At 40.5% G+C, this 17,562-nt stretch overlaps 1 protein-coding gene across 7 annotated transcripts in view; it reads right to left on the reverse strand.

The window, feature by feature from the left end:
• eya1 (EYA transcriptional coactivator and phosphatase 1) overlaps positions 1-17,015 on the reverse strand; it is a 37,856-nt gene extending 20,841 nt beyond the window's left edge. The window contains exons 1-8 of one of the 7 annotated variants that reach the window (XM_068304457.1): positions 16,782-17,015; positions 9,438-9,565; positions 8,846-8,911; positions 7,539-7,616; positions 5,757-5,823; positions 5,247-5,389; positions 4,321-4,458; positions 147-229 (exon numbers count right to left, since the gene is read on the reverse strand). In XM_068304457.1, the coding sequence (XP_068160558.1) occupies positions 147-229; positions 4,321-4,458; positions 5,247-5,389; positions 5,757-5,823; positions 7,539-7,616; positions 8,846-8,911; positions 9,438-9,561 (699 nt within the window). In that variant the 5' untranslated portion in view covers positions 9,562-9,565; positions 16,782-17,015. Of the gene's footprint in view, positions 1-146; positions 230-4,320; positions 4,459-5,246; positions 5,393-5,756; positions 5,824-7,538; positions 7,617-8,845; positions 8,912-9,437; positions 9,566-11,122; positions 11,459-16,781 lie in introns of those variants that run through there. The other 6 variants (XM_068304458.1, XM_068304455.1, XM_068304456.1 and 3 more) reach the window with 6 other exon arrangements.
• Between the last annotated feature and the right edge of the window lie 547 nt (positions 17,016-17,562).

A 17,562-nucleotide genomic window follows, 5' to 3' on the forward strand; every position in this document is an offset into this window, starting at 1 on the left:
TGAAATGTGACATATTGAGTATACATGCTTCATAAAGATTTTCATGTCAGGATGAAGTCTGCAAATGCTAATTGAATACATATAGATTGATATGGACCGATACCAGATCACAAAAACAGACAGAGCAGAGGCATGTGCACAGCTACCTGTTGTGTGCTGTTGAAGCCAGTTGAGTTTGTCAAGGAGTTGTTTCCTGCATACAATCCCGACGTTGTTGTGAACGTACCACCTACATGAAGATGGGAGAATGGACCTGAGTGATGTATACACCATTTAAGAAAACATTTTTAAATCTGCAGGACTGCCAGCAGTGCAGTGACAGAAATTGCACGGCTCATTGTAAGGGCAAAACAAGATTAGTGTTCAATGAAACTACTATTTGAGGTGAACAGAGGGAGGCCTGAGGGAGTGCTCCCAACAGCGGCCTTATCTTTCTCCTCTTCCTTTCTTATCAGTGATTGGATCAGGCCTGATGAATGATGGGGGGGGGGGGGGCAGAACTTGCATCCAAAGCCATCCAAGCCTGCACAATGTGAGAAAGACAAGAGACTGCTGTGTGCGAACTACCGATGGATGGTGTGGGGTGCAGGAGGGGGGGTTTGGAAATGGATGGTGGATGCACTGGGGTAAAGCTTAAGGGTGTTGAAGGCGGGGGGAGGTGTGGGGAGGGGGTTGTGCATGGGCAGTGTAGTGAGACAGATGTATACTGAGGGGTTGGGGTCGGAGTCAGTAGCAATAGAGGAGATTCTTTTGCTGACATCCTGCCTTAATAAATATGTATGCTCTTCTTTTCACTTTCTCAAAGGACGGCCCTCCTGGGTAATTAAATCATTCAGAGGGGTTGATAGCATCTGATGGCTTAATAATATACATGACATGAGTTACAGAGCACAGCGGCAGACCCCAGGGGCACCATTTTTCTCTTCCGTGGCCATCCACCTGTACTGTCATGTCAGACAAGACAGCAGCACAAGAAGCGTAAAAAGAATCATCATGTGCTAAAGAGGCAACAGGGTGACAAAAGAGATTTGTGTTAAATGATCACAATTACAAGAGCTCATTTTAATTTTCAATCTTTTTTTAAAATAATTTTCTGAGATATAAAAAATTAGACCTTTTCTACATTTCATTTATTTTAGTGGTAAATTAGGAACTTTCTTATAAGATAAAACTGGTAAGAAAAATGAGCTGTGAACAGGTTATTATAAGATTATTTATGCAGCTTGAACTGTTTCAATTGTTTTACAATCTAATAAACATTTAAAAAAATTACAGCAGGTGTGGATTTTGTCTATCTTTAAAACATCTGTAAACATCTGCAAAAAAAATTAATAATACTCCTTATTAATGCCTCTCTCTTCTTTGCAAGGACAAATTGCTTCACCTTGCCATCACACTAATTAGTGCTACTTATTTCTTTTTTAAAAAGAAATGTCCGTCACCTGTCAGTACATCCAGCTTTGGCCAAAAAAGAAGTAACTGACAGCTTTGGTGAAAACGAAGGGGAGACAAATTTACGGTTCCTAAATGGGGGCGTAATTACACCTTTGTTCCCAGAGACAAACAAAGGGAGTTCCTTTCATCCTCTGGTCATTGCCCCATCAGAAGGGCCCTCCCACACCGTGACAAACACGAAGCAGCTTTCAGAACAGGGGGAGGATCAGTGGAGTGTGTAAGGGTGGTGGTGGGGGGGGGATACGGTACAGAAATCATGGAAAACAGAAAACGTACTGCAGTGTTTGGCCTTTTCAGTTGGCTAAATACGTACCACTGTGGCTAAAAAAATAGACTCAAATAACTCCCAATCTCCCAAGATCACCGGGGAGCCACCAATTATTTTTGTAGTTTCTCAATCTCACCCTCCGGCAAAAGGGCACCGGAGATTTTACTCTTCTGGTTATTTTCATCAGAAATGTCTCCTTGTCTTTGTGGCTTTCCTTGATATTTCAAGGCCTGTGGGAGAATTTAATAACTTTTCTGTTCCTTTCGAAAAGTTCAACATCAAGTGAAAGTCCGACTAAACAATAAGACAGAGATGAGGAGCCACAAGGCTGTGAAGGACAACAAATTAGCCTAATGTCTAAAGTCGTAAAAGCTCTCGCTGGCAGGGTTTGAAGGCTGCTCTGTGGAGAACAAGAAGCCACATAAAAGCTGTGGGGACCCCTGCTAGCGCAGTGAGAATGAGCCCATGCTGTTGGGAGTGGTGGTGCTGGTTTTGGTGGGGAGAGAATGAAGGGGTCCTGTGGTTCCCCAGGGGGCATGTTTTCTCTCCCTCCCCCTGCCCTTCTGCAGTTAGTTCACTCACTCAAAACCAGACATCATCCCTCCCTCCGCTCCTCCGTCCCTCCTGCCTTCTGGCTCCACAATTTGAAGTCCATTTGCCTTGCTTGATCAGTCCCCTTGCCATGGGCTATGTCTATCATCAGTGCACAATATTTGTAGCAGAAGTTTGTATGCCTCACTTGGGAATAGGCTATCAGGTCCAGATGGTGTTCTCCTTTTAAAAAGACAACCTGTGCTTCAAGTTCTTCAGTGCCACTGGGATGGAATGCTGGAATCCAATTATTCACTTAATTAGCATCTGCTAAGACCGACCATCAGAAATATCTCCATCTCTTCACAAACCTATGAACTTTTATAAACCAGCAAAACTGATATTTATAGAAAATGCTTGTCTATTTTACAACTTCTTCAGCCTCCACATAAAATCTACCTGGCACAAAGCATAAAAACAAGGAGCAAAAAAATCAATCTAATCATCCACATTGACAGCTGGCCACAGGCTGCTGGCAGAAAAGGGGAGTATCAGATGCAAAAAAAAAAAAAGGTCACAGTTTCAACTGGACAGCAAAGCCTGAAGCACCTCACTCAAGAAGATCAATAGGCTAAAGAGAGCAATGCTGCTAGTGTGACGGGAGCTAGAGCTAAAGTTATGGCTAGCATAGTGGTCAATCTGTCATCTAGGATGCCTGTCAATTACTAATGCACTTAACACTACATGGACTTCCCACAGCCAGAGAAAGCCGGAGACAGTGAGGGAGAGTCAGAAACAGATGAAGGGAAACAGACAGAGTAAGAGCATAATACTCAGAAGATGAATGGGCACATAATACTGTCATCGTGAGTTAAACCATCAAAGGCAGGACAGAAAGTTCTGCATTCTGCTGCACATGCTCTTTCCCTTATTCCCTGTCTCCCGCTCTGTCTTGCATTTCTTTCCTTTTTTTTTTTAGCATTGAAAACTGACCGTTCAAATCGTATTTGCTTAAGAGGCGTGGAGTAGAGGCATCCTCATGCCACATCTGCTGCTGAGCTGGTGCTATTTATTGTGAGATGCTCTGGAGGCTTTTCAACAACATGTTGAGGTGTTTTGACTGCCACACAGCTGCTGTTAGAAAGAAAGTAGAGAACATAAAGGCTATGCGAACTGTTAACTACCTGTTCTTGGCCTAGATCATGAGGGACAGAGGCTTTTTTTTGCAGTAATGCAAACAGTAATAGAAGAACTACATGGCAAACTGCCTGATCTACATTTTAACAGAGAGGTGCAGGGTGCAACAACTCAACTTTATCGGTTTCTAGTCCATAAATCTCTAAGGCCTCAGCTCTTAAACAAATACAAATATGATCACAGGGAGAAAAAAAACAAAGACTGGGGAGTGAGGAGCGACATGGCTGGTGCCTCCTAAGTGCCTGCCATTTTTCCTTCTGTGTTGATTCTTTTAAGAGGAGAGGAGAGGGAGGCAGCCATGGCGGCTGCACATAACTGCCGGGATGCAAGCATCTTTCAGGGTGAGGGAGAGGACTGTGTCGTGAATCAATCTGATTCTGCATGCTATTAAAGCAGAGAAAGACTGTTTTTCTCTAATCTTTTCTAAAAGAAGCATATTGAACCTTATTTGGTTGGGCTGAGCACAAGAAACACGACAGAAAAAATAAAAAAGGACACAAAGTAAGACAGGAGACGTGGGGAGGGGAAAAACCAATAAATTATACCACTATTCATTTGTCACGATGATAATATTGTAAAAAAGAGAGGGCATTAGAATATTACTTTTGCTACAAGGAGATCAGCAGATTCACAATCAGATTTTCATACAGAATTGTTGTTAAATCAAAGTCTGCTCAGCATGTTGCAGAATTACTACCATGTAATCCATTTCTGCTGTTTTGCTACAAACAAATAACAAATATTTTAATTGTAAAAGGACATGCTGTTGTTTCTGACAGAGAGTGGTGATGTCATAAGCTGCATTTCAATTAAGGTTGCAGTCATGATGTACAAAACAAAAGATGAAGAATTCACAAAGTTATCATTACCCTGCATCTGGTAACTGTAGGGGGCTTGTCCCGTTTGTGGCGTGGTGAATCCGGAGCTGTAGCTCAGGAAGCCCGTCTGTCCCGGAGACTGGGACTGGCTCAGACCCCCCTCCGTCTTTATGCCTGCCCACAATGGACCTAAATCAGTTAGTGACACCAGATCGGTTGATGCAGACACACAGGTTTAAATGACAGTGGACAAAGCAAAGGGACCAGCCTCATTCTGTTAGCATAACAAACAATGAACAAATACTGATTATCTGATAAAATGCTTATAAATCACCTGTTGTTTAGAAATACTGTCATGCACTGGTGTCTGTATTATTGTAAAGCTGTTGCCAGGACTATGATTGTTTGATTTCATGTTATAAGTGGTTATCTAAGATGGGTCATCTGTGAATAGATGAATGAGTAATAAAACATTCTGTTTGTGAGTTAAACTGGAACAACTGCTTACACTGAATCAGTTACTATGCAGTTTCTAAGCAGCAATAGGTTGCCGGACTCTATTCAAATAAACAGTGTAAATTCCTCCACATCTTGGAGAGTCTTTTGGGGTAAAAACACTCGAAAGACTTTGGACAAATAAAGTCTCCAGTGAGCCGTGTTACTCTGTGCTTTCTCTCACAATGCCAGAGGAAACCAGTTTTTGTTTTCAGATTTTTATCACTAATCTTTCAATCTATCTGAACAGCTTTACAAGCAAATTCTGTCTTACTGCAGTGAAGGATAATATGCAGGCACTATACAACAAGTCAGCATCTTTGCTGCTTTTGCTTTACTTGAGAAATTGTGGGAACTTGGTTTGTTATGAGTGTCTTGATCCTGAACTTTGTGCAGAGAGTAGATTAGTATTTTTCTATTTTACATTTTATGAATGTAATGTAAAGAACATGCAGCTTTTAGTAGGACAAGATAAATCTTACCATAGGCTGGGATGCCATAAGGCTGTCCAGGCTGGGGGTAGCTAGCATAGGCTGCAGCCTGCTGCATTCCTGTGGTGTACTGCGTCTGCCCATACGCAGCCATATTTTGGGATGAAGGGGTAGGAAGAATATGCGGATATGTTCTGCTATTTGAGAAAAGAAACAAGACAAAATTGAGAGAGGAAAGCAGGAAGAGGACCATGTTTTACTTCCTTAAACTTTGCTCAGTTGACAAATTCCATATGATTGTGCTACCTCATTTTAAACAGTGACCCTAGCTGTAATGGAGATAGCATCACACAGCTCATACACATAGTGAAAGAACAATAAATGGTCAAGGAAATCTTTGCAAGATGATAATTACAACACATTTCAGAGTGTGCAAATTTCAGACATCTAGGCAAACAAAGACCTTCAAAATTCCCCGATCTAGCACAAGGATCTAATTAAAGATCCAAATGATGTTGGATGCTGCTTTTTTTTTTAAAAGAAAAATAAAAGAATCCTTACTTGGAAGGGTAAATCTGTGGAGAGAACTGGTGAGTTTGTCTTGGGCTGAAGCCACTGGTTCCAATAGCTGAGGAGAGTTGAAAGAAAAGAGGAAAGCACATATTTAAACATTAAGAAATAAGGTAAATATCACCTTTTGCCAACAGAACTCCTGGATTCCAAGGAAACAGTAATTACATTGCATTACTTTATTTATTTCAATAACCTTATTTAAGGTTGAAAACTGGAGAGCAATAATGAAACGAAATAATCAGGTACGGACATCAGGGTCTTTCTGCTGACCGACGAATCTCTGAGACAATTCTGTGGTCTGATTCAGTCTCGGCCTGCAGCGTCAGTTGCCTTGGGCTTTTCAAGCCACAACCACATTGGAAGTGACACCACTGATTGCAGGTAATGAGCACTACTACTGCATAATCATTCCGTCATTAAGTGCACGCCTATGTGGTTCCACGGTGCTGTTAACATGTGAGGGTTGCAAGTAAATCACAGGAATACACAGAATATGGAATAAGAATTATGAAAAACTCACTTTGGACTCCTTCAAAGCAAGGTTTCAAATCAGTGTCTATTCATAAGAAATTAAAATGTGGATTCACTGTTAATGTATCAATAGAAAATAGCTGCATACTCCTGTTCCAAAAGTTTATTTTGGGCAAACTAAAATAATCAAAATTTAACCAACATTAAAAAAAGAATCGTTAATGCTTGTGAATTTCAAGTAATAACGATAATTTACTAAATTAAAATCCTAAATTGGGCATATGGAAAAACTGATTATAAATTTAGTTCAAAAACTTTAGTTCAAAACTCACAATGATCCAACTAACAATCAGTTTGTTGCATTCCTCGAATTAGAGAACTCAGTTTCGAAGCTTCTGTCTAATTGGTCTCGACGTGTAAAATAAGGGATTTGGTTGTGGGGGAGTACTAACTGTATGTAACTGTACGCTGTAAGCCCTCACACACGTTATTAATATTGAACTCTTTTCCCACATCAGCAACACCTGCCACTGGACTAAACCAGTGGAGCTTTGGGTTTCCCCATGGAGGATATGGGGTATAACATTACTAAATTTCATTAATATTGTCAGAGACAAAAGTCATTGCAGTGATTTATGCGCTTCTTGTGTTAGGTATCAAATAGTTAAACAGTTAGGAAAATGTAGGAAACCCTGAAAGGAGATAATAGCAAGGAGTTAAGGAGTGAGACCTAAATATAAATGTTTATAGTTTTCAGAAGGCTGACAGAGATGCACTCTGGTGAGGGTGGAAAAATAAAAAAATATATAATATCTTACACAATGAGGATTTGCTCTAGTGTAACAATGCCCCGTCTCTGTGTGTGTGTGTATGTATGTGTGTATGTGTGTGTGTGTGTGTGCGCACGCGCATGTGTGTATGTGGCCACCTCTCTCACACAGCTGCATAACCGATTAGTGAGAGATGAGCCTGGAGACGGGTGACGGATAAGCCGGGCCTCAGGAAGTGTCTAAAACACAATTACAGGTAAAGTGTGTCTGTATGTGTGTAACTCTTTAAGAAGCACCATCTCTTACCTTTGTCAGCACATTTATATGCTGCGCTTGCTCGCCCATGTGTGTGTTGTGTATTAAGACTGCTGGTTCCCATAGCCAGTGAGGGCTGAATTATGACCTATAATGGACTGAGCCTGTCTGTCCAGTGGACTGACATGCCCCCCTCCCCCTCCACAGGCACGCACGCGCACACACAAACACACACACACACACACACACACACACACACGGCCTCAAGCCTCACCTGATCCTGAGAAACTGTCTAGAGATGTGTCTGCTACTGAGGTGGTGATTTCACTGCTGCTCATTGGCTCGGTTTTAACTGCAAACAAATAAGCCACATTGTCACCAAATGCACCTAATCACGTCTGGAGAAAAAACAGAAAAACAAAAATGACAGATTAAAGTCTAACTAGTTCACACTTTCAGATTTTTGTATTCATTTAATAATGCTCACAACATACAAAAAAAAGCATGTGAATGTAATGCAATGTAAAATAACGACAACTGAACAGACGGAGGAAGTCAAATAACATTCCAAGAGTATTTAAATGATTTAAATGCATTAACACATGACATCGGTATCTGGATAACACAAGAGAGATTATTTTTGGCAGTGATCATTTTTATTAAACTGTGTTGACCCATTCCTTCATGCAAAGCACAATAGTTTTAAATCTTTTATGTTTGAACTATTTTGTAGACTAACACAAATCAAACAAGAATTAGAGAATAAATATCACTTAATTTTCTTACATTATCATTTATTACTGGCTTATTGGTGCCTAGAAGTAGTATGAATCATAATGAGAAAAGAGCTCTGCAGAGATGTGCCAGTACAATCGAAATGTCAAAAAAAAAGGTGCATCGAAGGCTGTTTGACCTTGGCGCCATTAAACAGTTGAGTGAAAGACCTGCAAAGACAATTTCACAGTTTTCTGACAGCTCAGGAAACTTTGAAATCAATCTATTTCACTTGAGGCTAACCAAAGGACTTTCTTTTTCTTTTTTGCCAAAACAAATTGACAATGTGGGCAAGGAAGTCATGTCAGCAGATTCCCTGATGGTTATAGGAGACATTTGCTGCCATGTTTTACACGCTTCCACTATGCTGGTTTAATGCACATACAGTACATATGACAATGAGGCAATTCCTTAGAACAGCACACTGATGGAAGAACAGAAATGGTATAAGGTGCATGCATAAACTCGCACACACTCAAGTCAAAAATCACATAATAACAACTATAGTAGGGAAACATCAGGGAATGCCCAAATTAAAACAAAACGCAAATTCACAATCTGACTACTCAAAATCAGTCGGTGTCAAACCATGCTTCAAACTGAACACCAAAACAATTACAGCAAGTTTCTGAATGAAAGGCACCGTAACTAAGGCATTCTTTTTATTAATTTAGCATCTGATATACAGTATATTTGATGAATTGAAATTCTTTATTTGTAAAGTAGGTGCTCGATACGTTAAACTGCAGGCGGAAGTGCTTTCATTCTGAAAGTGGGAACAACCTTCATTGTTTCATTGAGACAAACCTGCAGCGGACTGGGAGTTAGAACCTAACAACCAGTCTGCAGTGGTAAGCATTGTGATGTTATCACCTATGAAGGAGAAAGAATGACAAAGGGACATATGACAGTCTGCACCATGTCCACGGTTCCTCAGTAGTCAAATATACAAACTGTTGTTGTTTATAATATCTTGTGTGCATGACTGCTTTACTAAACAAAGTCTCAGATTTAAGCACAGGCGAATCACCTGAGTAAATATCTGTGTACTGTAGAGACCTCATGCAAATTTCATTATTTCCATGCTGTGGCCTTTGAATAATTACATGGCTACTTGAATAAACAGCTAGTAGTTGCTGGGAAACAACAACTGGGAGCACTGAAATAAAGCAGATCATCTATAAACTCAAATAATATACAGGGCGAACATTTTTTAAATCGCTGTTTGTATCCCACAGAATTGTTAATTAACCTCAAGGAATATGCTTTTGATGCAACAACACCACACTGAATTAGGATTAAAAACTATTTCAATTTAAGGGTTAACGTTTCACTTTCTGGTAACACTCTCAACCTGTTTGTAAAATGTACAGGACAGCGATCAGCACAGCACACATACCTTCGGTGCCATTGGGTGTCATGGAATTGTTACTGATGTGAGAGTTGTCGAGGTTGGGACCATTAGGAGATTCACTGCTTCCACTTACTCGGCTGTGAGGACTGGCTAGATCCTGCATTTCCATAGACCTGACGAGATGCACATGCACACAGCAAATCAAATTACACATTTCACTCTGGTTTCAGGGAAGACATAAAGCTCTGATACTCAGTTCGGAGCACGCAATGCATTAACCTCAGGTCCATATTTAGATATTAAAAAGTATGTTAAATACAATACAGAGCAAAAAAAGTTTTTTAAAATTAGCATTGACAGTTCAGCGCATTTTTCCTTGTGACTATTTCCAATATTTTAAGGGAATTTAACATAATCGTGCTTCTGCATGACGATAGAGACAGAATTAATATTAAAATGGAAAACTATACTAAACAAAACATGCCAAATTCAATAATATGCACAAAGGGAAAAAAACCTACTATACAACTTGAACATTTTGACATGGCAATTATGATTTCGCCCAACAACCTCACTGCGAGTCTCCGTTAGACATGATTTGAAGCCAGTGACAGTGTTTACTGTCAATTTAATCGGCTGTATCTTAAAACAAAAATGGCCTTAAGTGTATCATTTTGTGTGGTATGGAGGACTGTTAACAGATGTTTGCTGGTTTGAGATGAAGGGTTAATGTGCTTGTTAAACATGCAGTATGTTGCTTGATTATAAGAGCCCATGCTTCAGTGACGGGCAGATGAGAAGCTCACGAGGCATGTGTTTGCTCTGGCAAGCTCCTTAATTGTTTCTGTGTTTACACAAAAGACCACGCCACTGAAAACATTATTATATCTTCTAATTTCTGCACACAAAAGCTTTGATCCAATACAGACAATGCAGACAAAAAAGGCATAAGTGGATTGAAAAGTACGGCCACAAACTCTAAGCCCCATTTGTCTCTGCCACTATTCCCTTTGCAACACTAAGTTAATAAAATTAGGACAAAACGTTTTGTACATTATTCTGCCATTTCTAATTATATTCCATGGCTCAGGATATCTCTGTTCTCAGTGAACATCAGCCCTTTACACAAGGCCACAAAGATAAATGCTCAAGCAACTCTGAGCAGTCTGAGTGCTATCAGATGGCTAGAGAAAACCAGAATTACCAGATAAAAAGATGAAATTATGATGTGCATTTATTTTGTTTAAAATTATATTACACTGTTATGATATTATGATACTTTACTGTCTAGCTTGACCAAAGAGTTCTTTCTTGTGGTTTAAGTCCAATTTAATTATTCATGGAAATTGTATATTTTCAAGCATCATTTTACAAACAAAAATAAAGAGTAATATAAGTAATAAACATACAGTAATAATGAAAAAACAAAAGACAGACGTCTTCACACACACTCCAATAACTACATGATCCTTTCTAGTTTATTAATACCTCCCTATAAATATCAAAAACTCCACACATGGAGCAACCCCGGGTATACAAATAGAACTGTCATCCAGAATAAACTTATTACATCTCCACATTTCCACCTTTGCTATTAACTCCTTGTTCTCTTAATCCACTGGATAAAAAGATGAAAAAAGCCGACAGTTGACTGTCTAAGGTGAAGTCTGATGCCACGCAGGGAGCTACATGTGTCTGATGCTGCTGGCACCGTTCAGCTGAGCTCTTACCTGGGCCTCGTTGGCTTTCAGTCCTCAGAAACCACACTCCCCGTTTTGTATTCTGCCTCCACCTGCCCCAGCAGACACAATGTCACTCCTTATTATTGCAGCTCAACGTCACAGTCCAGAGCCATCCATGACACAAAAAGGCTTGTCTGAGAAAACATTATTGTTGTTCTGGACTAGTTTGGGAAGAAAGAACTCGCAGGGGGAAACAGAGGCGCGCATTGTCTCTCTCCGAGGCGCAGCTCTACTCCACTGTTGTTTCCTCCACCAGGTCCTCCCTCCTCCCTGAGTAAGGGAGCACAGCCAAATGACGGAAAGGTGATTCATCATTGGTCTACGACAGCTGCAAACTGGATTAGCCCTCCCCCAATCAACATGCAAAGCGGCTTAGCCAAGGTAAGCAGGAAGGGGTGAGGAGGGGTTGAGGGGGTGAAGGTAGGCAGAGGGGTGAGGGGTTGAGGAAAGCAGGGGCTGAGGGTCTGCAAAGGGTGGGAGAGCCTGCCAGCTTTCCTGCTTGAGGTAGCCTGCTGCTGGAAGGAAGATGGGACTTGTTGAACAGTGGCAAGTCAAGCGTGACACCCCTAGCATCTTCAGCAGATCTTTCATCTGCAATTGACACTATCTGAAATTTATCAGCACTCCACCTCCCAAGATACTGACAGGTCCTAATGACCGTCAGCACTGCTTCCCGTGGGCCTGCCCCAGCCTGGGGCCATGTCACAGCAGAAAAACACACAACCTTCTAACTTCATGGTCTACAGAAAAACAGAAAGAGAACAATACACACACACAGACATTATATAAATCTCTCCTCTCACTGTGACAACATGAGAACTCATGCTTATGTCTTCTTCTTTTTTTTAAAGACAGAGACGCATAACTCATGCCTGTATGTCTGCATGTGTACACACACTTATGCAAAGGGCACCTCAGAGGCCCCCAGATCAGTGGTGCAAATGCACACACACTCTCTCTCTCTCTCTCTCTCTCTCTCGCTTCCACACACACACACACACACACACACACACACACACACACACACACACACACACACACACACACACACACACACACACACACACACACACACACACACACACACACACACACACACACACACACACAGGGCACTTTAGAGGCCCCCAGATCAGTGGTGCATCTCAGACAATGAACGAGACTGGAAACAAGAACACGGACAGCATATGGAGCCACATATGTTTCCTATGACGATACGAATGCCTCTATTACTCTCCTTTAGCTGACAGTAACATTTTGCTGTCCACTCCCACTCTGCTCGTCTCTCTCCAAACATCAAGCGCAGGCATATACTTACACCGCTACAACACTATATTAGACTTGACTCTAGACCACTGTGGGAATACCGGCTCCAAAAAAGGGTCATTCAGCTGGTCAAGAAAATGACAAATAGACATATAAAGTCTTTTCTTAAAAAAATATATATGTGCATGATTTTTCTAAATGTCTCACTGTTTACATGGGCCGGGGTAACCTGAGCTGCATGGTCTTAAGTTTTTTTCTTTTTTTTCTCCAGCGGGCTTTGCTCTTCACACCAATGCAAAGCCTTCACAAATACCATTCCAGCTTGATAATTTGCCTCCTACTGAAAAAGGCAGAGTATTAATTATTGTGAATATTGCTTTTAGAATCAACGGGCAACGGCAGTGTCACACAACCAAAACATGTAGGGAAAGGGGAAAAAAATAGCCAAAAAAAACCAAAAACACAAAAAAATATATTGGGAAAAAAGGCAACGGAGGTAAAAGCCAGGAATACGAAAGAGAAACATATTTTGCTATAGCTCATTAACAGCGATCACAGAGGTGGAGGAAGTGGTGGCTAGATGTGGTGTGTGAGCGTGTTTGTAAGAGCGTGTGTGTGGTAGCTGGTTTCTCTGTTCAGCAGTGCAGGCCAGTGAAGCCATTACCATGCTGGTGTCTGAGTCATTGCCAGCAGGTGAAATCAGCCAGGTGAAGAGACAGAGAGGAGGGGGGGGGTGAGGATGATGGGATAGGAGATGGGAGAGGGTTAAGGGGATTTGAAAGCTTCTACGAGGCTTTCTTCTTCCCCGCTAAATATTTATTGTTAAAAAAAAAAAACAGGGTTGCGCTCAGCATCTTTGATGTGTGTGTCTTACTTCAACCTGAACTGCTCAGCCTTTGAAGCTAACAGGAACAAAGTCAGGGTAGATGAAGCGCTGGAAATGTCATCAAGAGAGAAAGGGAAAAAAAAAAAAAAAGAATTGCCACAACAACACTTCACTCATGGTTGTTTGCAGGCCCTTTCGTTTCGCTTTACTTATTTCAAGTCCTGCGTTTCCAAAGGTAAACACAGCCCCAGCCAAGCTTTTAGCATAGATCATCTCATCATGCAGGCGGCCTGACCCAGCACAAATCATTCCTTCACCCTTGCTATATATTTGTTACTATTCACCAAACATCTAGAAAGATCACTTGCAAACCTTTTGAAAGTTTAAAAATTAAAAATTCAAGCTAATGATGATAAGGAAAAAGACTTGTAAATATGGTGTGCTTATTTCTGGCCTGAACTGCATGTGTCATCCTAAGGAGAGATAGATTTCATAGAGAACACTGTATTGTCCTTTGAATTTTATAGTCTATGTAAGCCATGTGTAGTGGGTTATAACTTTTGAAAAACAACGCTTTAATCAAAATCTAACTTTAAAACAACTAATCCCCACTTAAGCTGGTCAGCTGAATCCACATGGTGGCCCAGGAAAAATAAATCCACTCTAAAAGAATGTAGATGCAGACAACAATTGGACACAGATGTGAGTGGAATTAGACGCAGTTTACAAAATGCTACACTTCACTTGCCTCTCTATACGTGGCCGAAAAAATGATGGATGCCAACAAATGCGACATTAAACAGCTTGGTGGTTTTTTTCATGCAGAATGTTGGATACGTCAAGATGTGACCCTTTCTAATAAAACAAATAACTAAAATTATATGGCGGTGTAATTTTGAATAATGCCAGCCGTTTGCTAAACCTGATTTCTGAGAGATAAAAAAAATGTTGACAATTATTACAACAGCACCAGAAAATAAAAAATGTTTGTTTAAAATTATGTCAAAGATTTTTATTTTTCATACTCCATTAACATTTATTTCTAGAAATGCACCATACTGATTCATACTAGGTAATTAACAGAGAAAGGGCAACATTAATTTAAGCAGAAGGTGCTTGACACACTATTTTAAATTCTGTACTTGTCTGTAATTAAATCCAAAATTATTAACACATGTGCTGTTTGTTGATGTGCAATTTGTCTCTCTCTTTGGTTCAATCTGACATGGCGCAGCAGCAATTGACTCAATAGCTACATTAAATCTGTTAATACTGCGCTCTTCAACCTTCAAAATTATTTCCAGAAGGGCAGTTCGCCTTTGAGGGGCCATCAAACGAGATTTAAGGTGAACATTTTATCACAACCTGCCTACCACCGTGACCGCCGTAGAACGAGGCTTCTCACACAAAGATGAAAAAAGGAGCAGAGACAAACCTCAACAGTTATATCACCTTAACGCCTGTTAGCTTTGTTAAAATTCTCTCACGTTTGACAGTGAGTCGTTACACCGATGTAATTGCTATCGCAGCAGGAGAAGAAGGTTGGGAATTTCTAAAAATGCAAAAATAAAAAATAAATAAATACATGCAGTTTTTAAAATTGAAAAATCGAAAGATGATCTGTACAGAGAAAAAAAATCCAATATCTTTGAAACAGATTTTTTGTTTAGACTCACAACTCTTCCTTACTATTGAATACACTATAAAGAAATTTACAAACAAACACAAAAGAGGATGTTGAGACTTAACCTGCAATGACAATCAGCAAATATCTTCAAAGCTCATTTCCTGTTCTTCCAGCCACGTATTCCAGATCCAAACATTGGTGTTTTACCCCACACTATTTAGTAAACAACCCATTCCCACTAATCACCCAGCTACTTAATAGGAGGTCCCCCATTTCCTTTTTTCTCCCGTGCCCCCCCCCACTCCACCCCCTCGGATCAGTGGGGTTGGATCAATTAGCCCTCTGTGTCTCTCACCATTTTCAATCTCCTCTCTGAGAGAAGACGATGAGCTCGGCCCGGCTACTCCTGTCTATACAGAAGGCATCAGGCCTTGCACAAACAATGCCTCCGTCACTGCCGACCATTCCCGCTTGTACACACTGCTCTGTCACATGCATGGAGACCTATGGCTCTCCCTAGGTAAAACAAATACACAGTGTAAACAGCCCCAAATCAGCTGCTCATTATCTGTTAATTAGATAAATAAGGTTATTGTGTGAGTGAATGGTTGCAGCAGGCGGTCACACACACTGTCATGTTTGTCCACATGAAGCAGAGGCCACTCTGCAAGCAGTCTGGCTCAGTAGCCTAACCTAACCTGTGTACTGCATCCCTTTCATTTACTAACACACACGTTTTTTAAACATCACACGAGGAAAGGTGTTTGAAAATGACAGCAATTGGAAAATGAAAAAGCAAAAAGGAAAAAAAAAAGTACAATTTGAGGGAGTCCTTCACACAAACACCCACACCCACACACACACACACAGAATAATTCCCTAACTTGTGATGCAAGTCTGTGATCATACACACAATATTAAACCAGAACATCTTTCAATTAGAGAGGCGAGTGATTACAGCGGGTGAGTCATCTTTACTACACGTGAAGTACTGGCGAGAGGAGACGCAGTGCAGCCGGGAGTCGAGGCCTGTTGTCTAGTCAGACGGACGGAGGCTCTCGGGTCTCCTTGCAGCATTCTTGGCCTGAGCAGATGGCATTAGATGTCAAATGCTTTAACTGTGTTGGTTTTGTTTGTTCTGCCAGTCAAAATTGGACTCCTGCCGGCACCAGTATGTTTTCCTTGACTGATCAAAAATGTAAACTGGTCCAAGAAAAGGATTTTAAAAACAGAGAAGTTTGGGTACGTTTGACACTCCATGCTGGTAATGATTTAAATTCTGAAAAAAAAAAAAGATTATTAAAATTCCTAACTTTAAAAATGATGTAATTGATGGATATTCTAATATAAATTTCAGTTATAATTAATACAAAATGGTTTGTTAATTATTGGACATATTGAATGTATTTTCTTCTGTATAGAATGTATGATTTTTTTTAAATTACTGAGTATACTGTAGGATAGAGTTAATTATATTTTTTAATTGACTGATTGACTTAATCAGGATACACATTGACTCTACTTTCAGTTCAATTAAAACCAAACATTCATCCATGTTTATGAATTTCTAAATTATTTATCCATCATCATCCGTGAAATGCAGCTGACCTGTGCACATTAAATCTTTCATCTTTGGGTGATATTATGACCATTATTTCCATTTACAGTTTTGTATTGCTCCATTATATTAAAATTGTTACAATGAAATAGACAACTTAAGCGTTCTGTTAAAATTGAACAATTAACAATTACATTACAGTAATGTAGAAATTAATCCGACCGCCGTTTACATAAGTGAAAATTAGATGCTAAATTAAACACGGATGCAAATTTATAAAATAAAGACACATAGAAATACTAAAAAATTGGACAATGTGAGAGATGACAAGCAACATATCAAACAAAGTAGAAAATAGAGTTATACTCACTACAATTATGGTTGAATCCCTATGTTTTTATCCCTTCTTTAAAAAAAAAAATCTTCTACAGAGAGATCATTCAGTCCAGCAGAACTGACAGCAAACTTTGTGACTCAGCTCTTCAGGTGTTGCTAGATTCTGTAGAACAGCAAGCGTAAACTACAAGACTACTTTTTTCTTTTTCATTTTAGGTGCTGGAACCCATGTAGTCCCAGGCGGTATCGCAGGAGTCCTAGTGAGAAAGAGAGTTGTCCGATTACTGCTTCAGGCAGTGACTAGTGAGTGTCTGAGGAAGAGGGAAAAAAAAGAGAGAGAGTGAGAGAGTGAGGGAGAGGGAGGGAGTGAATGAGGGGGAGGCTGCTGCTGTTTGAAAAAGCAGAAAAGTTGCTTGGTGCTCTCTCACAGGAAGACTTTGGGTCTGGAGGAGGCACAGGGGAGTTGTGCCTCACACCAGCTCCCCATATGTCATTCAGTCATAGCTTTAAGCAACGCAGCCCTCTTCAGATTCTATCAGTGGAGACCAAGACAATGAAACGGCAGACCTCTCCGGCCTGTCCCTCCAGTGGAACACCACGCTCTGCTCACACACCCCAAGGACCCACAATTTTCTCCTCCCCATTTCCTCTGTTGCTCTTTCTTAACTACAAATCACATTTTATTCTTTACTCTCTTATAAGTCTTACGTCACTACTGGTTTTCTGTTTGTCGTAGATGGGCCTTGAAAAGGCAGACAGGGGTTTAGAGATCATTGGCTAAGGTGATGGGAAGCTGGGAGGTTTAGCAGCAGGCA

Source organism: Antennarius striatus, chromosome 20, assembly GCF_040054535.1.
Source record: "Antennarius striatus isolate MH-2024 chromosome 20, ASM4005453v1, whole genome shotgun sequence".
In the NCBI taxonomy this organism is placed as follows: domain Eukaryota; kingdom Metazoa; phylum Chordata; class Actinopteri; order Lophiiformes; family Antennariidae; genus Antennarius; species Antennarius striatus.